The sequence below is a fragment of the Corvus moneduloides genome, chromosome 6 (assembly GCF_009650955.1).
Source record: "Corvus moneduloides isolate bCorMon1 chromosome 6, bCorMon1.pri, whole genome shotgun sequence".
In the NCBI taxonomy this organism is placed as follows: Eukaryota; Metazoa; Chordata; class Aves; order Passeriformes; family Corvidae; genus Corvus; species Corvus moneduloides.
In genome coordinates this window covers 9,981,390-10,005,934 of record NC_045481.1, presented here as the reverse complement: position 1 = coordinate 10,005,934, position 24,545 = coordinate 9,981,390, and the positions used below count along the sequence as shown (strand labels likewise).

Below are 24,545 nucleotides of genomic sequence, written 5' to 3'. Positions count from 1 at the left end.
ATGTTGCAACCCCTTTTTCATGAAAAGCACAGCACTCCTCCCCCATGCTCTTGTATGTCTGTTCAGCTTTTGTTTTCTTTTGACACTAATAGGTCAGCTTGTGTCTAAAACTTGAAGAAATAATCAGTTTGCCAATATTTCTGGTTTCCTGTTTCCTGAGGGTAGTGTCACTTGGTTGTCCTGCAGGAATTCAATTTCTAAAGAACAAAGACTCTGACAAACTTACAACTCTTCTGCTTAATGAGAGTGCAATATAGTAGATTAGGATTTTTTAAATGTCTTAAACATCCTCCTGCTCAGACACTTAACTCATGAAAGGAATCACCGTTTAGGCCTACATTGAAATACCTCGAGTGCATTCAGAGGTTGCTTTCCTTGGGGAGTCTTCTGGGATGCTAATTACTGGGGGTTTTGATACTTTTAAAACATGTTTTAGCTATGTATTATATATTTATATGTTTATGTATTTATATGTATTTTTTTGTCTGTGTATATACATACACTTTTTGATTAATTCTTATTAAAACATTTCACTAAGAAGTTGATATAACTTGATGTATCCTCTTCAGAGGTGTGAGATGTCAAGAAACACAATCCTGACACCACCCACAGGCTTTACCCAGTGTCCAGGAACCTGTTAAAGCAAGAGGGAGCTTGGCACTGTTGAAGGGGCTTCCTCATTCTCAGGTGTCAGGAGCAGTTGTCTGTTCCTGCACACGTGGGGAGGGTGGTGGGGAACCACTGCCACTTCTGGCTGTTGGAGGAGCACAGACCAACAGCCATCAGTGCTGCTGGTGCTCCAGGGTTGTGTCACAAGGTGCCTGTCTCAGGAAATTGGCTTGAACAGTGTATTGTGCTAATGGGGGATAGCGTGGTTTGAATGAGTCTGTTACTTGTTAAGTGTCTAGGATGACTCCGAAGGGTTTTCCTAGCAAGCCAAACTAGAAACCTTCATGAAATTAATGAAACTTTCATGGAAATCAAGTAGTATCTTCACCTTGCAAGGTTTTTGTTTTTCACAGTATTTTACTGTCTCCTGAAATACATCTATTTCAATAATTTTATTATCTTTTTGAAACTCCGATTCTCACTGTTAACTGTGTTGTTTCATGTGTGAATATATTTCCATTGTGGTGGAAAATAGTTACTGAACTTCTGAGAAGAAAAATCCTTTTCCTGTTTCTTTTGTTTGTTTTTTAAGCTGGACCATCCATCCCCTCAGTAGTGGCATATCCCAAAAGAAGCCAGACTAGCACTACAGACAGTGACCTCAAAGAGGAAGGAATTCAGTCAAGAAAATCCAGCAGTAGTGCTGTTGCAGGAAGAGGAATTGCACCAGCTAGCCCAATGCTTGGAAATGCCAGCAATCCCAATAAGGCTGATATTCCTGAACGTAAGAAAAGTTCAGCTGTCCCTAGTGTAAGTAGAAACGTTTATTTATCAAAACCATGAATTTTTTTGAGGAGTTAAAAAGTGTTAAACCTGTGATTTATCAGTGGTGCTGATACTACCTGTCATTTATCAAGAGTAAATGTAGGTATTTTCTACCTTGCAATGTCAGCTATTCAAGTTACCTCCTAACAGTCTTGAGGTAGTCAGTATTCATAATTAGCATTAGTAGCTCTTAGTAAACAGACATATTTTGGGTATTAAAAAAAGTAAACAAAAAAAAAGGTAGTTACATTACTCCTGATATCACCAACTACTCCTTTTTGGCCTCTGTACAAAAGAATGAAACCTCTATTTTTGTTATCCTCCTTTATAGTTTCATGTGTATAAGTAGCCACCTAATCTTTGTCCTCAAACATGCTATTTTAAGTCATAGTTATGTTGTTAAGATTATCAAAGAAATGTAGTTCTAAAAACTCTTCAAAGGTGTATTTCAGCCTGTATTCAAAAGCAGTGTGCCTGGCTTTTGTCCTTGTGGGCTTCCCCCATCTGCCTCTAAACCACAACAACAACAAGAAAAATATACAAAGGAGCAAAAGTAGGTAATATACATGGTTTAGCAATAGGCAGTGTGCCAAAAGAAAGAAAATCCTTTGTTCAGTTTGGATTTAAATGTGTTCTCTGTGGTCCCTCCCTCAAAGACACAGTTGGAAATATGTTTTCATATAATAATAATTCAGTCTTGCAACATTTAATTTCTAAAACTTTGGGATTTTGTATTGGAAAAAATCCTTCTTTTCAGAATAAAAAAATTCTCAGTCCTTTATTCAACTTGTTCAATTTGCAACAGAGTGATTTTTTTTTTTTTTAACTTATCCCGCAGAGCTGTCATATTTATTTGGTTGTAATACTCAGCAGCATTACTTACAACAAATGAGACAGAACTTCCTGAGCTGCAGCTTTTTGACAGTCTGAAGCAAAAGAAGTGAAATGGCACTTGTTTTACTTTATTGGCCCTGTATTGTCAGTTGGCTCAGTGGCTAGTAGTGACTTGGCTCAAGGATATCAGCCCAAGAGTTTCCTTAGAAAAACACATCTTCCACTGTAGCAGCTGTTATTCATAAATGTGGACAAGAACTCAGGATTTTGGAGGATCCTTTATTGATTTTTGTGGTCCCCCACACTTTCCCTTTGTTCTTATCAGTCCAAAAACCGTTCAGATTTGGTTTTTTCTTACATGACAGTTCTTAGCTGTTGAATCTCAAAATGGTAGGATAATCAAATCAGTTTTGTCCTACATTGGACTTCACTTGGTATTGTACAATGCCTTATTCAAAAAGATTTGTCACAGTTACAACATACTTTACGTTCAGTATCTTTTCATCTGCTGTTCTATGCCACTCCCAAATACTGGGGATTTATTCCAGTAGGTTTATTCCAAATTCCTTACTACTGTACCTGAAATAAAATTTCAGCTCATAACCATATGATGCTTCCCTGACTCAGTGTGCAGCTGATCCAGCTGATCTTTTACAAGCAGTGATACCAGGTGGTGAACATGAAATCAGACTTAATGTTGTCACTCAATAATTAGTGTTTAAAATTGTCTCTGTTTATAGCTCTTCACACCAGACAGTACAAACTCTTCTTTTTTCTTTCTTTTTTTTTCCCCCCTGCTAAAGATGAGTCTTTGGCTTTCTGGTTGTTGGGGGTGAAGGGAAGCACTGACTTTTTACTCATTTTCTACAACTGAGTAGGGAATTCTATTTCTTACAGTGTTGGCATGCATCTAGAAGGAAAAAAAATTATTGGAGTTACCATATTGTCCTGAGGTTGAAAAAAGTTTGAGGTGAAGAGAGTTTCTGTTTTACTGAGCACTGAAGTCCTAAAATCTGTAATATGACAAAAAAACCCTGAAGAGATGGAAAAATACCCTATAAAAACAATTATTATTTTGACAGAACAGCAAAAGCAGTAGAACCAGTCCTTGTTGGAGACCCTCAGTCAGTTGCATGCCACTCTTATTAAATAACAAAGCTTATAAGCCTGCACTTAAGGATGAGAATTGTGCCTGTAGAGCATATAGCTAAGTCTGGGACTGGAGGGAGGGGCTCCAAGCTGTACCTCTAAAGTTGACAGAGTGTTTAAACTCTTGTAAACCAAATAATTCTGCAAGCTGAACAAATACACATACGAAATCTTCAAGCTATTTGGGCAAATACTAAATTAATAATGAAAAGCTGCTACAGATGTTGGATAGTTAGCAGGAACTGGTATATCTGTGTTTTAATAATTCCTTGTTTATTTCCTAGAGCTTTGGGTTTTTTCTCAATGTTGTAATAAAGCTGCCCCAGAACCCTAGAATAGCTTTAAGAAAACTGGAAGAGGATAATAGGTGGTACATTTGAAAAATCATCCAGGACCAAATACTGTACTAGTGCTCTTAAGTAAATAGATTGGTTCACTATTCCAAGTCAGAAGCTTTTTTTGAAAGTTTTTCATCAGTCCTTGCCTTGATGTCTCTTAATGGGAAAATAGCCTGCCTGAGCAGAGCACACAGGACTCTCTCTAGGAAAAGAGGAGGGTGCTGTAACACAAATACATCATCTGTGCTGTGACTGGGCCTTGTGCATATGCTCACAAGTCCCAACATGTGCTTTTGCTGTGTCAGTTTCCCCTGCAAAGAAGGCAGACGATGCCATGAGGATGAACTTAGGCAGCTAACCCTGACCCTAGGGGTTGTCATTCCATCAGGGAGTGGGGTGCTGTTGACACCAGTTTCTGGTGCTGTGCACCTGTGCTATTTAGTCATGTCCAGAGATTAACAGTCTGGGGATTGGCTGAACAAAAAAGTCACAGCTGAAGAGCTTCTTGATGAATCGTGAAAGGTCATACACTAGAAAGTGTAAAGGCCCCAGTACCAAGACTATTCTTGCTAAAACTGAAATTTGAAACCTTGAAATGCTTAAATCTCTTCTGATCTCTGAAATCTGAGCCAAACAGGAAAAATTGCATACTGATGTTTCCATCTTTGCATTTCAGAATGAGCTGGGAAAGCATGTCCTTGCAGTCCTCTAATTTCAGATATTAATACCAAAACTTGTCCACTCCCAAACCTGAAAATGCAAAGTCATAAAAGTCTGGTCCAGCACAAAGATTGCAGTCTTGTCTTTCCAGATGTGCAACATGACAATACATTGTAATGTTGTCGTGTCTTCTCAAGGGAAACCGGTATTTCATGTTCAAAGGGAGCAGATGGAAAGAAGGAAGCCTCTGATTATTGTGCTTATTTCCCACCAGAAGACCAGTGTTGGATATTTTAGGTGCTTCATCCTCTAGTATGTTCAGAACATAGAACAAAATGATCTGCAGATACTAATAGGCAATATTTCACTGTACCATTGGTTTTTGAGGCTTCCACGAAGTGTCCTGCACAATGTAACCTCCCAAGAGCAGATAAACAAAACCTTGCCTTGGGTGCACAGCTTTCATTGCTGACAGGCTTAATAAAGAGAGGGGAGTTTGTACAGTGATAAATGTCAGGGGAAAGCAGAAGAATCAGTGGTGGGGTTTTTTTAAATAAATAAACATATATGAAGACAAGGGATGTACAAGGAATAAAGTACAAGGAAAGAGCCAGGAAAACTTCTGCTGATGCTTGGCACATGCCTATCCCTAAGGAATATCCAGTGAATAATACTTGAGAACCCTTCAGACAGCTGCATGCATCTTACAATTTAATTAATTGTTCTGCTGATCTGAAATACTCTTTGTCTTTGTACTTTTTAACACCAGGAGGTTGTGCACTTCACTGTTGCATTTTAATTTGTACATTTGTGTAACAAGATGTGTAACAAACAGGTCAGCAGTCTCTTAGACAAGATGGTTAAATATGCAGCTCTGGGAATGTGTTGCATGAGACTCCCTAGACAGCAGATATTTTGCCTGAAGGCACTGGAGGAGCTTTTGCCAGTTATTGAGAATACTCCACTTTAACAGTTTTATTTCAGGTTTGGAAACAAAAAAGGTTTGGCTACTCTGCTTTTGTGCTTGAACTAGTTTTTCCTTTCTTTTTTTTTAATCCTTCTTGCCATGACTCTCTCCTGTGACCGTTTATGCGAAACCTTTTCTTAATGCTATTTTTAAAATCCGCTGAATTTCCCCTGTCCGTCATAGCATAATTCTTCAAAGAACTCCACAAGGTTAGTTGAGCATGAAGTCCCCTGCCTGATTCTTAGTGGCCCTCCTTACTCAACATGTGCTTATCCAGGTGCTGACCAGTCATTCCCTTAAGCTGGCCTCCTTCAAGACTTTCCCCAGCAGTGATGTTTGAAGTTAATAGCCTTTTTTGCTTCCTGCTTTGCCCTGTGATCCTTTTCTTTAAAGAAAACTTTTAAAGGTTTTTTTCCACTTTTCCAACCATTTGCAGTTTCCTGTGTTTCGTTCTTGGGGTGGGGAGAAAAGAAATACAAAGGCTTGCCAGCTTCCTCTACAACCTGGGGGTGCATGTTTGTCTGGACCACCATGCTTTTCCTACAGTAATTGCATCTAACTTTTTATAATTCTGTTATCTGTGAATTACCTATAGCTTCTCAGTCGTTCCTGGAAAATTGACCGCCAACTTGGGCATATCTCCACCCTCTTTCTCTGTAAAGACAGAGGCAAAGTAATTCTATTTTTTTTCTCCCCTCTAAAGTAAGGTCTGTAGTTTAAGTTCCCCTGGTTCTCTTGTCCTCAATGTATTATGCTTGTATTTAAATGTGTATTTAAAAAAATGTCTTACTAAAATTCTCTGCAATTTGTCTCTTATTCTTCCTTGTTTTTAAAACTTGTCTAGTGTTTCATAGTATCTTAATATTTAAAAGTCCATGTTTACCTTCCCACTGAATTTTACCACATTTGTTTGTTAAGTCTTTGCTTTTCCTATCTTGTTTAAGGGTATGATTTTAACTTAAAGGAAAATTCTCCAAGCTACAAGTGGTAAAGTATTTCAAAAATAGGCTATAAAGACACAGGCTATCCAGATGAGGAAGAATGCTATATATACTGAGAATTTGTAATTCAGAACTTTTGTAATAAAAACTTTAAGGAATATTAATTTTGAGCCATCAATATGAAATACAAGAACAACTTGTTAGAATTATTTTTTTATGATTGCATTATTCCTTAAAGATACTAGATGGAGTTTGTATATTAAGTTATTTAATTGTTGTAAGTTTTAGAACTGTGTAAAACTAGCAGTAAGTAAAAAGCCTTCAATTATATGTAGACTTAACCTCGGAAAAGCCTTTTGTGGAGAATAACAAGCCTATGTTTTTTAATTGTAGAATAATACTACCCCTGGAGCAATGACACGGCGCAACACATATGTTTGTAGTGAAAGAACCACTGCTGATAGGCATTCAGTGATACAAAATGGCAAGGAGAACAGGTATATGAAATGTCTTCCTATGGTGTATGTCCCTTGTCTTCACCTTTCCAAAAAATTGTAATGCCTAATTTAAAAGTAAATGATATTCTAATGTCATTCTTAATGAAAGGTGAGTACAGATCTTTGGTTATGGAGTACTTGTAAGTATGTCGGAGTTGGGGGTTTTTTCCTATATTGAATTTTATATTCTATGCTTAGAATGTAAAAGGAAGTTTCTAATTTCTGGTTAAATACATGAAAAATTTGTAGCAGCCTTCATCTTAAATCTGTTGTGAACTCCTGTGGCCAAACAGCACATGCTTGCAGAAGAGCCTTGTTTAGTGTCAGACTGCAAAGTCCATCTCTCTTGAGCCATTCTCTCTTTTCGTTTCACTCTCAACTCTGCTTCACTGGGATTATTTGAAATACCATTTTTGCTGCAAAGTCTGAGGGAGAAGGTAATTTTTTTCTGAGCAAAGATGAAATAGTGATAGGCCATTGTCTTAGACTAGTAATGTTCCTTGCTGCTAGTCTGGCAGTCTAACTGTTTCCCAGGATTTACAGAATTCAGCTGCTTCCCTCCTCAGGGTATCTCCATATTCTGAGTGAAAACAGAGAAATAACAAATTTCTTTTTACTTTACTGAATGAAACCCTGAGTAGAGCATGCAATGGAACTGGAGCTAACCACTTCATGTGTTGGCACTGTGGTCATGTCTACTGCCATCCTGTGAAGACTGAGAAGAGCTGTTGGAAATAATATTATAGTGAAAGTAGATATCAGGTATACAGTAGCAGTTGGGAGGAATACCACTAGATTTCCTGGCTGGCTGAGGGTATTTTAATTTCCAGCCCTTCTTCTCAGAATTTTACTGCTGTCAAAAGCTGGTAACAATTAAGTAGTTAACCCTTGCCAGGAGAGCCATATAGCTGGTACTTAAAGGAATGTGTACCCTTCTCCTACCCTTCCCAATTTTCTCTACCCCTTCCTTATTTTATGATACTTTGTAAATGGTGGGAGGAAAATTCCTATTTTCTAACTTGTGGTGAAGTTGGCAGAAGATCTGCCACTTTTTGCACAAAATTTTTCCCCCTCCTTTTGGCAGTCGATTAGGAAGAGTGGTGAAATTGTGATGTTGGATGGAAAGCCTGTCTGTTCCCTGTTTGATTCCTGGAGCCTAGGGATGAAGAACTTGATTTTGACCCTGTCTCTTCCTCCTAGCTTTCTGCAAATGGAAAGTGATTAAGGAAGGAGTCAAGTATAAGTCTGAAGACTGCCAAAAGTGTAGTTGGCCAGCTGGGCCTGCAGTCACCTGTCTTGTGAAGTACAGCATAGCTACTTGGTACTGTCTCTTAGTGTGTCTGTCTCAGCCTTCATTGGTTACTCCTTATTAGTGTTACCAAATTGTTTCAATTAAAGCTCACCATTAATAGCTTTTTTTCTTCTCAAACACTCTTTGAAAAAATGAATCTTTCTGTCCATAATAGTTTTGATAATTTTTTATTACTTAACTACTTGGATTATTACAATTTTTGTTCACCCTTAAACTAGTATCTTTGCAATATCTTGTCTACAATTTCCGTATTACATTTTTAAAAGTTATTAGATACTGTTTACTAGGAATGCTTGAGATTTAGATGTTCCCTTAATTTGGGAGTAAGTTTATACTCATAAGGAGCTATCTTTTGAAGTAAATTTTTTCCCCGGCTTTGAGTTTCTCAGCAAACTGATGTTTTTCTGATTTGTCACATATAGGTCTTAATCTCAAAGTTAAGACTGAGTAGCACTAGACAACTACATTAGTTGTGTTTTATATTCATAATTGGTTATCCTTGTGTAATTTGCCTTTTATTGTCAATATTATATTTAAACATCATTTGCTTTTTCTACAAACTAGCCTTATTTGGGTCATTTGAAATGTCTGAGAATTTGTATTTTCACAGACAAGTAAAAAATGTCTTTATAGCTTTTATCATGCGTTTTTTGATCACTACATTGATTACTTTTTATAGAAGGTTTAAAAGAGAAAAGGTAATGAGAATGCATTGTTAATTTTATTACAGTTGGAGACTTGTCATTGTCTGAAACGCTTCAATACTAAACTGCATGTTTATTTTGGCACAGTTTCAGAATTACTGTGATTTGGCACAGAATTCAGAATTTACATTTGAATGTATTCTGTTGCTGTAACTGGGTAAAGCATTGACTGGTCACATGAAATGCAGGGACCTTTAGTGCAGGAAAAATCAACATGGCTATTGATGGGACTGGCTCTTCAGAATTAATCTTTAATTAATATTTTACTCTCAGCTTGGCAGAAAGTAACTCTAGAAACTTGGGGGTTTTTTTCTTCTGTGAAGCAAGATCTGAAGTTGAACCTGGGCTTTGTCCATATCCAAGGTTTCATTTAAAATTACTTCTGTGGTTTTGAAATGTCTATTGGTGGCAAATGTTACAAGCAGGAGTAATTGCTGTAAATGATTTGTTACAGATTGGATTTTAGATTTTCCATAGCTAGTCAGATACTGAGTGTGACCCACTGAAAACTTGGGAGACTTACCGTAAAAGGCAAGGTGCACACATCTAAAATCTCTATTTTTTTCTGTAGAGGAAGTGTTAAAACATTGCTTGTTCTGTTTTTATCTTGCACATTGAATTCTGAGAAGGCACTATTTCTGAAAGTATGAAAACTAATTTAAAGAGTCAGTAGTCAGTAGATCTGATGTTGGAGAGAGTAGTCTTGAAGACCCAGACTGGTAGAAGCAAAGAGTTGTAAGTCTCTCATCTCTACTTTGACACATTGTGTGGCTGACACAAGCATTCTGCTGGAGATGACTCTGTTGGCTTTCCTCCAAAGCCTGAGCATTAATTAACGCACTTGGGGACTCATGAAACACTCTTCATAATGATAAGCAATTGCTTTAAATCATTTGTAACACAAATGATTTACAACAGCTTCAGATTTTTAATAAGCCGTGGCACTAATTGGTGATTGTTAGTTCGCTGTTCCTGTGTTCCCAGGCTAGTAATCCAAGGAAGCTGATTTCTAGCAAAGCATCAGAGGAAGAGAAGGTCCCTGACTGATACCTTTAGATGTCACATCTTTGGAGGCAGGTGACTGAATAGAACTTGGGTCTTGTGTTGTAAAACTAGATTCTTTATCTTTTGCAGCAAATATAGAGGAAAGGAGCTGGAAGAGCTTGAGAGGCTAGGGACCAGTTATGTGGCTTCAGGGTATTAGTTTTGGGATGAATGTTCATTTTCTTACAATTTCTTAATACCCTGGGGTAATGTAAATGCTGGGCCTGTATTGAAGGCTTCATTGTAAGTAGTGCTTGTAGTTGTCATCCTGATGGATTCAGCATTGTTGAGATGTGTGCATGATTCAGATGAAGTTTTTCAGATCCAGGAAAGTTAAAAACAAACCAAAACCAAGTCTGAGCTGTGTGGTGTTTTGTACTAATGCTTTGGGAGCTGAGCCTGAGAAAGTGGGTGAGCTGACACTTGTAGCTGCACTAGCATTCTCCTCTCCAAAGCCTGGTGTACCAGAATTCGGTAACAGGACTTGAGTTTGTGTGTGTAACCATGAAGTAACTTGAAAGTGAACATATGGTGTCATGAAACTGTCACTGAGAATTACTGAATTCTTAACCTCGAGCAATATTTCTGAATTACAATTGTCTTACTTTTAAAGCAAACTTCAGATGAATGACATGGTGGTGTAGTCTGAAAGGCCCAAAACATCTTGTGGCCTCTCACTTTTCTCCTATCCTTATCATTACTAGGTAATGTGAAGGCTGCAAAGAGTATTTTGGCCTAAAGAAATAAGTAAATTTAATGCTCCTATTTGAACATATTATACAGCTGGCAGCTTACTGGCCATTCTGCTGAGACAGTGCTCTATACTTTCCTTCAAAGCCTGAATGGTAATTTGAAGAATTAAATGTTCATGGTTAAGCAATAGAAGATGCTCTTCAAAAGTCATTCCTCTTTCTTCAGAGAACAGCAAGCAATGTTCAGTGTCTACTACACGTACAGGTTCATTATTAGCAGCCTTTTTCTTTTGGCCTCTCTGGAGTTGTTAAAGATCATGATATTTTTGGTTTCAATTGTACCTGTGAAGTCCCTCAGTTATCTGATGTAGATTTGACAGCTTGCCCAACTTTCACTTATTTCTTTTAACATGGATGCATTCTGAAAACAAAGGATTTCACTGTAGTAATGGAGCTATCGTGAGTCTTTTGGAAAGTGCATTTGGTGGGGGTTTTAATGCATTGTTTACTGTTAAGAGCAATACAAGTTACATCAGTGCTTTATCCTAGAGCTTTGGCATAGAATTCTGAGTTATGCAGGTTCTGTACATCAAGGAGGGTATCACTGCAAACTAATGCTAATGGTAAGAGCATGGTCACTTATAGATGTCCAGTGCCATGTAAGTAAGGATGCTTTTTAAGGGGAGTATAGGGTAGTTACTGCTGTTTACATAGAAGAGGAGGGCTGTTAGAGTTCTTGTTCTTTGATAAACCAGTTAATAGAAGGAAAAGTTTGCTTTTTTTTTTCTATGCAGTAGTTTGTTGTTGGTCCATCATGCTCTTCTTTCTGCCTCTGCCTGAACCCAAACCCCCTCGCAGCCTGACAGAAATGTTCGCTTACGCAGCTAGCCCTGCTTCAGTTTGTACCACATCCTTCTCCAGTGTTCGGCTGCGACATCAGAAGTCGATGTCCATGTCAGCCTCTGTGCACACGAAGATGATGTTGCCTCCAATAGACAATGGCGCAGATAACTTCAGGCCTATGTAAGAACCAGAAATCGTTGTGACACTAACTTATACCCACTGCTTCTTAACTTTGTGCTGTGGAATTTTAGTCCTAGATTGTTCTAGTATATTTTGCCCACAAGATGTGTGTTTCCTCATTTTTTTAGTCTCGTTTACATTTGTCTTGTGGTGTGTCAGGCTGTCTGTGACATAATCCTGCAATAGTGAACCTTAATTTTTTTCCCATTGTTAGGAGTATTGGACATTCCCTATTGTCAAAGTTTGTGGGGACTTAAACTGTGTATCCTGAAGGACTTCACTACTTGGAGCGGTTCGCTTGTAGAGAATTTTGTGTAGGATACTTTCAAATTAGCAAGACTTTCAAAGATGTATGTACAGAATGCGGAGGGAGAGACATTAAAGTTACCTATTCTCTTTCCTGGGAGGAAACTTTACTGGTCTATTCTTTTATCAGTCTTCTCAGTGAAACATTGTAGGCCTGGTTTATCTGGTTTTTCCAGGATACTCCTGTTGCACTTTTCTGCCTATGTAGGTTTCTGTTTCGGCAGCCTCTTAATCCTAACTTCTTACAAGTTTTGATTCCATACAGTGCTGTAATAATGTTGGTATTTCCAACCTTGGCCTATATAAAAGTGTCTGCTTATGCTTTACTGTAGAACATAGTGTTTTGTGTTTCCTGCTGAGCTGCAGTGCCTGTGTGAAGGCGTTCTAGCATTGGTTTTTTTTGTTTTCTGCCCTAGCACTATTCCCGATCAGAGAACTCCTGTTGCTTCAACTCACAGCATTAGCAGTGCGACCACCCCTGACCGTATTCGTTTCCCCAGAGGAACGGCCAGCCGGAGCACGTTCCACGGGCAGCTCCGCGAGCGCCGCACCGCCACCTACAACGGCCCGCCCGCCTCGCCCAGCCTGTCCCACGAGGCGACGCCGCTCTCACAGACCCGCACCCGGGGCTCCACTAATCTCTTTAGTAAACTAACTTCAAAACTAACAAGAAGGTAAGCCTCTTAAAATGCCAGTGCAATGTTCCTGTCTTTTTTTCCTTTTTATAGTAGAAATACCTCATTGCTTTGGTGGTTTTGTCCACGTTTACTCATTAATAGCTTAAATTCTGCAACTTAAAATGCAGTTGCTTGTGATTTTTTCATAGTTCTATTTTGGTTACAGAAGCCATTTGTTTTTGGGAGTTGAATCAAATGGGATTAAATGTGAGACAGTTTAGTCTGTGCTGTTTCTGCTGTGCTCTTCAACCTCAAACGAATGAGGTACGAATGCTGCAGAGATTAAACATTTCAGCTCAGTTGAAAAGTTGTTCAGTGGCTGCATAGTCCATCTGTAGATGGCATAAACTGGGATCTAGTCTAGATACTTGATGTAGCATTAGAAGCTCAGGTTGTGTTTCCCAGTCACTTAGTCCATCAGTGTTTTCCGCATAACCTTGCTGGCAGCACAGAAATAGAAATACCACAGATGAAAGGGTAGGGGCAGGAGACAAAAGCTTCTGTTTGCAGTAGTGCTGTCACGAGCTATCTTAAAGTAATGGCAGTATTAGGATTTGAGTCTAGGCAGGAGTCTGGTCAAACCTTGAAAAGCTTATTCCTATTTTGGCCTTTAGTTCATGTGCAGATTCTGTGTTTGGTGTGAAGGCATTGTGGTCTAGCCAAAGTCTAGCTTCAGCAGGTGTTGTTCCTGCACTAACAGTTTTTAATCTAATTGGACTTCTAATTTCAAATCCATGTATGATTTACATTAGTTACTATAAACCCTGAAATTGAAAATCATGGTTTTTCCTTCTGTATTTAAAACCTGTCAGTTCCCATACCACATATGTCAGACCACTCATCTCCACAACTTGCATTTTAAGATAATCATCAAGCTTTTGTACACTCCTTATCAGGTGAAGTTTTTTGGACAAGAGCATTCTGATCTTGGCCTGCTAGCTTTTGTTTTAAGCTTATACCACATCAGCAGCAAGCCATTTCCTTCCTGTCTATTTTATGACTATAGGTGCCTCACTCTCAGTATCCCCTTTGCAGTCTCCCATTCCTACAAAATAATGCTAAGCCAGACTCCAGTTTTTCACAAATGTCTGTCTGAGTTCAGTTTAGAGAGTGAACTTCTTTAAAACTGTAGAAGTTGCTTCTGTGCAAAACAAAAACATGTCTAGCCTTTGATAAATGTTTTAATTTGCTCAGTTCTCTGCCAGGTAACACTTCCCTGGGAAACACTATTCTCTAGGAAATTTGGTTTGGGCTTTTCCCCCTTATTTTTATGTTGAGAGAGAGAGATGTTTAATTTGAATATTTTTTAAGAGTTAAGCCATGTGCTTTATGTCAAGTGAGGTCTTAATCAGCCACATCCTTTTGGAACTTCTTTCTTTCTGTACTTTTGTTTGTCATATCCTTGCTTAATTGTCCATCTGACGTTCCAAATGTGGACACTCAAACTGTGAACATGCAAACTTTTCACTCAGTTGTTTAGGCAGCATTCAAACTTCTATCATTACTTCTGAGTTTCAACTTGTGCAGTGCAGTGTGGTTTTCTTGAAGAAGCCTTTCCCCGTGGCTTTTGACAGTAGTTTAAATTCCATCTGGACTTGATTAAATAACATGCAGTTGTAACACAATAGCACAGTTACAGATGATTTGTTTGCACTTGGAGGATGTCTTGCAGTTAGGGCTCTGTTACATGCAGTGCTGTACAAACTACAGAGGAGGTGGATAGTGCCACTGAAGGACATGGTTATGTTTCTTCCTGTTAAATAAATGTTTTAAACTTTAAAACTTGTTAATTTATTGTAGCATTCTCTATGGGGAATCAGAATTCCTTTGGTTATAAACTACTTATATTCTGGTGTAGGCAATTGTTACAGCTTCTGCCGCTAAAATAGCTAAATATTTAAGGCAGCTTTTGGTACAACATGGCTGACCTAACGTTATGAAGAAAGGAAGAAACCTAACTCTGAAGATACTCAAGATATAATTATAGTAGAGTTACTGATTTTTGCTTTCTATGGTAAATATATGAAGAAAATCCAAACATATTTTTACCTGACCTTGCAGATTTCGAGTTTCAAAGTGTTTTGACACCAGTATATATTTTAATTCATAATAAATACTGGTGACATATTTCCCAGAAAAAATTGAAAGTAGCAGTGCCAAGAGTTTTTACTCTTCAGCCCCTAAATAACCTGCCTAATCTGAGAATGTATTGAAGTGTAATTTTTAGATTGTGCATTTTAAATGAGATCTTTTTGCATGTTTCACTCTAAATGCCTTTTTCAATTTATTTTGTACAAAATTTTTTGTTAATTGTTGTTTTGGCTTAATTTCTTTTAGAAACATGTCATTCAGGTTTATCAAAAGGTAGGATTTATTTATATTTAAAAAAAAGTGGCTCCTGCAATTAACAAAAGATTTGGCTTTTCTAGCCTTGGTTTTCTGAAAACTAAACTTCCTGCTGAGAACTAAATACTTTCTTTCTTCAGAGGAAAGCATAGAATAAATCCATTAACTCATGATGATACCTAAGAATCTGTGGCACCATCTGTGTTGTATAACAAGATGCTAAGCATGCCTTGTGAATTCCTCTTTCTTTGATAGAGTTGGTAGTGCCAAAGTAATTCTGTTCTCTGTACTAATACACTTAGCATGCTTATGTTTGAAGAATGAGGTGTTTGGTAACAATGATGAAAGTATAAACAAAACATAAGGTTGCAAGCAAATAAAGGTAAGTGATGTTAAATTATCTCTCTGTTTTATGATATTGAAGAGAAAAAAAGGTTTGAATTATTGCCTGCAGCTGAGCACAGTTGTGAGTTGAACAGTTTTGTGTGTTAGACTGAATGAAGATTCAATAGTTGTGTATTTATTTTAAAATGGGCTGCATTTGTTGAAGTGAGTTGCAGCTGAAGTGCAAACAGGGCACTTCAGTTTTAAACAAAAAGTACAGCATTTATGCAGATTCATCAACGAAAGGGGAAAAGCTCAGAAGTCTGATTCACATTTCAAGCCAAAGGATTTCATTTAGTTTTGCAATTTGGGAATGAATCAAGCTGCTATGTATCTCATTAATCCACTATGATTCATGAAAATTGCTTACACAATTTTGATGCACAGGTAAATTTTCCAGTAGAATTTTGTAGTAGCCCATTTAGTTGTACCATGTCTTGGAACTTCTTAAAGGGTGGTACTTCCAATTTCCTACTGCTGATCAAAACCAGGGAGATGGGGCCAAAAACCAGGCATATGTTTTAAGTTTCACAATACAAGGCTATTCTTGTGACTGTAATTTGGAGTTAGACTGTTTCAAAGAAATGCTTAGATTAGGGAGTCCTAAGATATGTAAATTGCTGCCTAAATGTGGATTTATTATGTACAGTGCAAGGCTAAAGGTACCCTACCTGATTAACTGAGTAAATTCCATGCCATGGTGATAATAATCAGTGCTCTTCCAAATATGTCTATGTTTGGAACTGGTGTTGGTTGGCTTGGCTGGCATTGTCACTGCTGACTTGAGAAAATGCAATAACTTAGTTAAGGAAAGAAACCATACAACTCAACATACAGCTGGAACTGAGCAGTGCCAGTGGCTTTAACCCATCGTGCATCATGAGCTGTGGGGTGCAGACCACATCTAAAACAAAGGATTGTGATCTGTGCAACCCTCCACAACCGGATGCATCTACGTTTGTTCTGAAGAAAGACAGGGAATGCTAATATGAGTACAGTTTTAAACTAGAAGGTTACTGTTTCAATTTGGGACTTCAGGTAATTTTTAGACAATTTTTTAAAAATTACATTTGGCTTGGGGCCAGAAGTCTTAGACCATTGTGGAGCTATCTGCTACAGCTTCCACAAATACATCTTTTTGAATAAGAAATTTGCAAAGCCTTACACCACCTACACAGGACCAGAGTGTGCTTTTTAAATTCTGTTTTAAGTGTGTGTGGTGTCCCTCCATACCTGATCTGTATGTAGGTACAAAAACTGAAAATGCTGGGGATTTTGGCAGTTTCTCCTGGCTTTATTTGCTATGAATCCTACCTGAGCTCACTGTTCTGAAAGAACTATGGTAACCCAGTAGCATGTATACATAGTGCCACAACATCAGTTCTAGGGAGCTGAATGAAAGTAGATAATCAGTCACTCCTTGTTAAACTGCTGACTTTTACTATTGTACTCAGTACACAGAGGTTATCAAATATATATATATATATATATGTATGTGTGAGTGTATATATATATATATATCTTGTACTATGCACTGTCTCTGCCAATCTGCATATTGTGGAAGTCTTAACTTTTTTTTTGACAGCAAAAATGACTCAATGTTCTGGATTTTATTGCAGCATCATTTCTACATTTCCATAAATTGATCTTATTTTATCATCTTGCACTTTTTGTTGGTTTTCAGTATCTTTTTAGACAGTTTTCTTTGTGTTTACTTGGATATTTGAAATAGCATACAAAGATGTAAAGAACAGGAAACACAGCATAACTCGGGACAGATGTGTGGAAACAATCAGATTTGTGAAAGCCCTTCGTAAACCATGAGGCAGATAATGTGTAGGCATGGCATGACAAATGAGAACACAGCTTGCCTATGTATTTGTTCCCTTCTCAGGACCAAGAAGCGTCTTGGTCCATAAAATCAGTTTATGTAAAACACAAGCAAAAGCAGAAAATTTAGAGCATAAACTAGCACAGAAGTGAAGATTGTATTAGCAAGTGAGGAGGCCTCAGGGCTGCATCTGACTCACAAACCCCAACCAAAACAATCCTGGCAGTACAGTAAGTGACTGTTCCCAGAGCAACAGTGCTGGGCTGTAGAGCTGGACCATAACAGTGTCTGTCATGAAGGAAGGAGCACCTTGAGAGACTGGCACAGCTCTCCTAAGCTTGGCATGGTGGCTCATATTTGAGGTTGTGTGTCACTTTATGCAGTTCCTCCTGCTCAGTGAATGGAACTTTGATGCATGGAAAAACTGAGCAAAGTGAGGATTTTCTGAGAGGCTTCCATGAGAATGTTTATTATTTCAAAGTGGCAGGTATATTCTAAATAATGACCTTTCTTAGATTTAGAGTACAATGGTTTAAAAACTGAACACTTTGGCTCAATTTCAAACTGAAAAGGGTGTTAGAACATCATTAGGGATTTTTCCTTACAGACTTTTCTGGACAGATTCCAGCAACAGTAAGGCTATTCATTGTTGGGGAAACTGGTTGTGCTCTGATTTTCTATAACCTTTGGCACGTTTCAGAACAAAACACAAAAAAAACCACAAAAATCCATAAATGTTTGCAGCTTGTAACAAAGCTGCCATCTTCCACTTTGTAGGAACACAGAAGGCTCTTTGAAGTTCAAGTACTCTTAATTTTCAGCTGAGGAGTGTTTTCTAACTTGTTGGTTGCTTTGCCCAGTGAAACAATCATCTGAATGGGATGGATCTGTTCAGTTGGTACATATGGTGATTCCTGCCTACCTCTTTTTTGGTCCTGTAGAGCTGTCACGGGATGACTTTGTGGACTCTGTATATGCAGACATGAAAAATCTTTTTCCACCTTCTCCTATATCCGCCATAGATTAGTAGCCCGAGATCTCATGAAAATAACTACAATAACTGCCCACTTTGCACTGGGGCTTCCCAGTTGCTTTCTTCTCATTTTTTCTGTATCTTCCTTGCTTGTGGCAGCCGTTCATTTGTCAGTGGTGGTGTCCCTGTTGTACTGTGAGCTGTGCGGTGCCTCAGACAGCAGGGTTCTGATCAGATGCTGCCATGACAAGCAGCTCACAGCTGAGCAACTCTGCACCCTGTTAAGTGCAGTTGCTTTGCAGTGGCACCTGAGTTGAATTTGGGCCAGCTCTGTGGCCCGTGCAGCCAGTGCTGCCACCCTGCCCCTCACAGTGCCAGCACAGCGCCTGGCCCTGTGACAGGGACTCCCAGAGTCACCTTGCAAGGCTGATCCCTCACCAGAGCCCTCAAAAGGAAGGAAAGGAGGAAATCACGCCTTGTAACACCCCCCACACCCTGATATAAATATCACTGTGCATCAGAAAATAAGGTTACTGTCTTACATTCCTGTCCCTAGACACCTGCTACCCAAATTACTGTGTTTGTGTTACTCAGGGAAGCCATGTACTGCCTTAGTCTGGGTAGGAGTGTTGTACAGGCAGCATCCCTCTGAGCAGAATTAATGCTGATATGTTGAACCATCCTCTTGCAACAATGGGAAGGTAGAGAAAGATAATTTTCCCCTTAATTCTGCTTGACCCTGGGCTTTCAGTAGATGGTAGTGACTAGCAATGTAGCTTTAAGCACTGCAAGAAGACAGAAAGCTTAAGCTTGCTCTTAGGTGGGGAAGCTGCATCCATGTGGGAATTAATAGGATGGTTACCACAACTTGAGAAATCTTGGATTTACCTCTTAAAGTTCTGTTAAAATGTATATGCATCTTCTTCTTTTGCATGAAGGTATTTTGTTATTGTTTAAACACCTCAGATCTGATGTGCATGCAAATACACAAGGTGATCAGACTTGTCTGTAAATAGGTACGGGGACTTTTTGAAATATATACTTTATTCCAGATAAAACTTTTAAAAAACATTAGCCTAAAAATATGTGGGAGTTATATCTCTTTTAGGAGGTACTTACTAAATAATGCAGTCACTTCAATATGCTTTGTAACTTTAGTTTCACATTTTCTGCTTTTAGAACTTCAGATTTATTCAGTGAGTTCTACAGATTTAACATGTAAACATACACTGTTAAAATTAGTTATGGTCGGTTTAAAAACTGTGGTTTATAGACTTCCATTTGGTTTGACAATATGTTACATTCTGAGTTTGGCCTAACCTACCAAGTTCTTTACATCTTTGTTGTTTTGTATTTTAACACACCTTTGGTATGATTGCAGTATCTTTTAGCAACTACTCAGATATTGTATATTGTAGTGTAAGATTTGTCTTCTCTTTCCCGCTTCCTTTTGCTTCTGCATTCTTTTCATTGAGGCTCCCGACTGAATATGAGAGGAACGGGAGATTTGAGGGCTCAAGGTGAGGGTAAAATTTTTGTTTAAAATGTTACTTAGGTGAGTTTGAACCTTTCTCCCCTTGATTATGTGGCATAGTGGCTTCAGGCAGCAGCTTTTGTTTCATGTAAGTCATTAGAACTAAACAAAGAAGCATTTCTGTCTGCAAAACAGCTATTAAAGCACTGACTGACTTGGTTCTAAACTTTCATCTTTCCTTGTTGCCTTTTCCCTTGTGTGATTTTTCTTTTTTTTGCATTTTAGTCATTGTAATTTGCTGTTGTCGTGTAGATGTGTAGATAAGTGGTCTCTAGTGAAGCTGCAAATGTGTGGAATAACCACTGAAGGGTGATAAGATATTTCTCATCTCCGAAATCACAAATAGTTAAATATTTTTCATGTTATACTCTTCTTCCAAAATCAGCATATCAAAAAATACTAGAAATTATCAAACTGCTGGTTTTGCCAACTGTTTTCAAGTAGAAAAAGCTTCCAAAAATAAAATAAGCATTGAATAAAAGTTGGGGTTTTCCCTGGCCCTTTACAACCTTAATAAATTAAAACCTTAAAACAGAATACTCTTTAATTTGCATGATGAATTTTATAACATCTGGCAAATCACATTGCATAGTCCCATGACTCTCACAGTCACAAGAAGTCTTTTAATAGGAGAATTATGAAATAGGTTATATTTGAGAAATATATTTATTTAGTTGTGGCCTTGCTATCACTTTTTATTTATCTTTTTCATAATTGCCTGCTTAATGGTAGTAGAAATAAAACATGGTGTAACCGTTGCCATCTGTTTCAAAGAGCAGCTTGGCTTAATATGGAGGCTCAACATGAGACCTAAACTGCATGGTTTGGGGTCAGTTAGGTTAGCTATTTTCAAAAAATAGTTAAGTGTGACAGTCAATATATTTATCTAAATTTGAAGAGGTGACTGACAATGTACAAATACTCACAAAGCAAATCCGTATTTTGTCCCTGGAGGTCCAAATGTAATTCTTTGATCTTTAGCTGCATGACTACTGATTTTATTAAAGTAGAAAAATGATTGCAAACTAGAAATTTCTGGAACATTTCTTTCCTTTGTCCTATATAACTTTACGTATCCTTACCAAAGGAAAAGCTTTTCAATTTAAAAAAAAAAAAAAAGCTGCAGATTTGGGAAACACACCCTCAATATTTTGTGCTTCATCTCTTAAAACTGTGACAATAATGGTAACCCTCTCACTCACCATCTTTACAAGCTACACTGAAGAGGTGTCTCGTAGTGACTTCCAGCTCTCTTCATGCACATCAGTCTCAGAGGCAATTAACTGCAGAGCTGGTAGCTGCAGAAGATTTCATTGCTTTCCCTCTGTCAGCCGTTGGTATTTAATGGATTATTGACCAATTTAGGAGGAAGTGTTTCCTCTCTGAAGGCCACCCCCAGAGCCTGCAGTGTGGTGTGTCCCCAGGGATCATCTCAAACACGCCCCAGCGCAGGAAGGCCAGAGTGTAACTGAGCCCGCCCAGGCCTGGGGGTTCGTGTTGACCCTGGGCAGCAGGTGGGTGACCCTGGTCCTGCTGTCCTTCCTTCTGCTCGCAGCCAGCTGCTGTGGGCCTCCATGGGCGCTTCCAGGGCTTGGTCTCCCAGCTGCTGCCCAGGAGAAGGTGCAGAGGAGCCCCCAGCCCCTTTGTGCATGGGCTCACCCCATTCCCTGTAAGTGGGCACCTCCCATGGCCTGGACTGAGCACCCTCCTGTCACAGGGAGCTGTTACTTGAATGTTCCAGAAACTTCTATCACAGAGCTGGTGTTTCAGCTGCCCATGTGGCCTGAGAGTACAATTTTGAGCAGAACCTGCCTTAAAATCAAGTCGTAGGTGCTGCATGTAGTTCTGCCTCCAGAAGGTCATTGCCCTCATGCTCCTGAATCCAGTGACTGCCAGTTGTGTCACACCTCAATGTGCCATACCTTTGTTCCAGCCCCAGCAGCTACAGCTTTCCCCTGACCGTGTGTGTGTACAGCAGCTGGGGAGCGGGGCTGGGCTGCAGCCGGAGCCTCCAGTGCTGCTCTAATCCGGGTGGTGTGCACTGAGTGTTGGCTTCACTAACGTGGCCCCTGGGGAGGGTGGCTGGCCCTGCTCACTCTGAAATTCCTGTCTTTCAGCCGCAATGTAGCTGTGGATCAGAAGGATGAGAACAAGGAAGCCAAGCCTCGGTCACTGCGTTTTACCTGGAGCATGAAAACCACCAGCTCCATGGATCCCAATGACATGATGAGGGAAATACGAAAGGTCCTGGATGCCAATAATTGTGACTATGAACAAAGAGAGCGTTTCTTGCTTTTCTGTGTCCATGGAGATGGGCACGCGGAAAACCTTGTACAGTGGGAGATGGAGGTGTGTAAACTGCCAAGACTGTCCCTGAATGGAGTTCGCTTTAAGCGGATATCGGGAACATCCATAGCTTTCAAAAACATTGCTTCCAAAATTGCCAATGAGTTAAAGCTGTAACAAGAAAAAAATAGTTAAGTTGTAAATTAGTTAGCAATTTAAAGTGTTTTTGAGAATTCCGATGGAAATGTATAGAATAACATTTAGGCAATAACTTCTGCATCCTTCTGAATAGTGATATTAAAAAAAAGCTGCTGAGCTGGGAGGGAGAGTTGGACTTTTTTATAAGTGCACTACAGCATTAAAGTTGCCTACTATGTAAAATATTACCCCTTCTGCTTTATTTCCATTGCTCCTAAGTCTTTGACAACAAATTGAGACACAGAATATATTCATTTAAATATGCCTCCTGTTTGTGTGGATGTGTGAATGTACAGTATGTGTGTATAATATATAAAGTATTATATGTAAACAATTCATTTACAACATCGAGCTGTACCAGTACCTCTTTTTGGGCTAATTTTGGTGCTAAAAATTGAAATGGCCAAGGAGGAAACACTTGAGTTAATATTTAAAATGACTGAAGCGATAACCAGTAAACGCAGGTTTACAGTTCACTGCTGTGTTAAGAAAAAAAAAAGTGTGTGAAGGGTTTGGATTTATGGTTGTGAACATTATTAGTCCTGTTTTCTAAGTAGATCTCATGGGATTATTAAAAATTCACTTTTACTGAGTAAGTCTTGCATTATATTTTGCCCACCTATTTATTATTTAAGTCTGAATCAAATTTTAATAATGTAGTTAATTTGTGCATTAATATTTGGGTAAACGCTTCCATTCTTCTGCTTCTGCTAAACTACTAAAATTGTATCTTTGTCCTTTTGGCTTATGAGTATTGATCGCAGCTAAGAACATTTCTCTGTTGTTTCTCTGGGGAATGAGGCAGTGTAAAAGGAGGTGCTAATTGCTGAGTAGTGGTTTTCTTTCAGAGCGAGTTTGCCACGTTAGTCTAGGTCAGGCTGATACAAAGCACAAAGGGACTCTCAAATCATGGCCATACTCTGCCGCAAGCCACGTCTGAGTCGGTGCCGTTCCGAGGCCTTGGTGCACGAAGGGCAGTGCTGTCCCTCGCTTTCCGGGCACACTCAGCATTGAACCCCAAAAGTGGGAATCAAATTGGCTACTGATCTCCTCTGTCCAAACGTCCAGCTTGCTAAACTACAGCCATAGGTAGGAGCAGTTGAAGCTTTTCCTTGCAGCTCTCTTCCAGTGTGCTTCCCCTTGGTTCCGGCTGTGTTGCTTTGGATGGCTCTGTGCCAGTGTGTCTGTGGCTGTGCTGCTGAGGGAGTCCACTGTCCTCTGTCCCCGTGCGGTGTAGAACCCGCCCCTGATGAACTCTGATGGCCAACTAGCTTTCGGTAGGACGTGAAGCTGCTCTGGGATAGCCCCCACTTTTTAACCATCACAGCAGTGAAACGGATTTGGTTTTGCAAACTAGAATGAAGAGATTTCTTCATGCGTTGTTTCCTACCGATACTCAGTTTATTTCATCGAGGACTTGTGTAGATAATACCCTGCATTATCTACTTGACTTTTTGTATTAATGTTTTGTGGTTATATTTCAGTGAAGCACTTAACGCATGTACTTAACATGTGCTTTAAACTGGAGCCTAAATTTGCATTTTAAATTTGCAGTGAGCTAATAGTTACTCATAGTACACAGTTCAGGTTTGACCCGAGGTGAAAATGCAAAGTCCTTAATATTTTGCAAGTTAGCTCTTGTGATCTGTAGTCTGTGAAGGCAGCAGACTTCCCCTCTCTTTCCCCCCTAAGCATTGATATTGATTATGCTAGTTTAAAGGGTAATCATAGTTGTTAAATGTAGTAAATATTCCTGAATTTGCATTTTATTCTCTGTATATTCTGTATCATGCCATGGCTTGAGAACTCCAGGTGCTACCGGAGTTCAGTTGGCTTTCAGTGCTCTGCCCGTGCCTGTGCTGCTCAGTATGGGTTTTTTCCATGAAAACTCCATTTTGTAATAGCAATAAGACATTTCAGGGCAGTCATTGTACTTTCTCAGGTGAATGGTCACCTATCCTTTCACTTCCTACATTTTAAGCACTCCACCAAATGTATTTTTTTCACCTGGCAGTGCACTTTGTTGTCTGAACTGAAAAAGTGTTCTGATAAATTATGTAAATCTGTATTCGATGGAAGTTCCAAAAGGTTTCATATTAAATGTTTTCTGAAATACTCTCTTCCTACTTCACCTGTTAAGTATGTAAGTGTTTCTAAAAAGTGCACCAGTATCATACTTTGGATATTTAAAGTTTGTACTTTGGTATTTTTTCTTAAAGTGTTCTCAGAAGGTTCTTTCAGAGTAAGTCTTTATTTGAGGTATTAAAAAAAATCACTTATTATAATCAGAAAAAGATTTTTAACAGCTTCCTTCCCAAATGCCTTGTAAACTTACCGAGTTGTGAGAATATTTAGCACCCTGCACACTTGGTGTTCAAGCCTCTGGGAGCTGCCTGGGAAGGAAGATGCTTTCTT

General features: G+C 38.9%; 1 protein-coding gene across 20 annotated transcripts in view; it reads left to right on the top strand.

Annotated features, from left to right (window-relative positions):
* MARK3 (microtubule affinity regulating kinase 3) overlaps positions 1–24,256 on the top strand; it is a 62,799-nt gene extending 38,543 nt beyond the window's left edge. For 2 of the 20 annotated variants that reach the window (XM_032112886.1, XM_032112883.1), the window contains 8 exons: positions 1,202–1,419; positions 5,978–6,055; positions 6,717–6,820; positions 11,431–11,595; positions 12,318–12,575; positions 14,916–14,942; positions 19,588–19,632; positions 21,764–24,256. In XM_032112886.1, coding sequence (XP_031968777.1) covers positions 1,202–1,419; positions 5,978–6,055; positions 6,717–6,820; positions 11,431–11,595; positions 12,318–12,575; positions 14,916–14,942; positions 19,588–19,632; positions 21,764–22,109 — 1,241 coding nt within the window. In that variant the 3' untranslated portion in view covers positions 22,110–24,256. The remainder of the gene's footprint in view (positions 1–1,201; positions 1,420–5,977; positions 6,056–6,716; positions 6,821–11,430; positions 11,596–12,317; positions 12,576–14,915; positions 14,943–19,587; positions 19,633–21,763) is intronic. The other 18 variants (XM_032112891.1, XM_032112889.1, XM_032112898.1 and 15 more) reach the window with 13 other exon arrangements.
* The last annotated feature ends 289 nt before the right edge of the window (positions 24,257–24,545 follow it).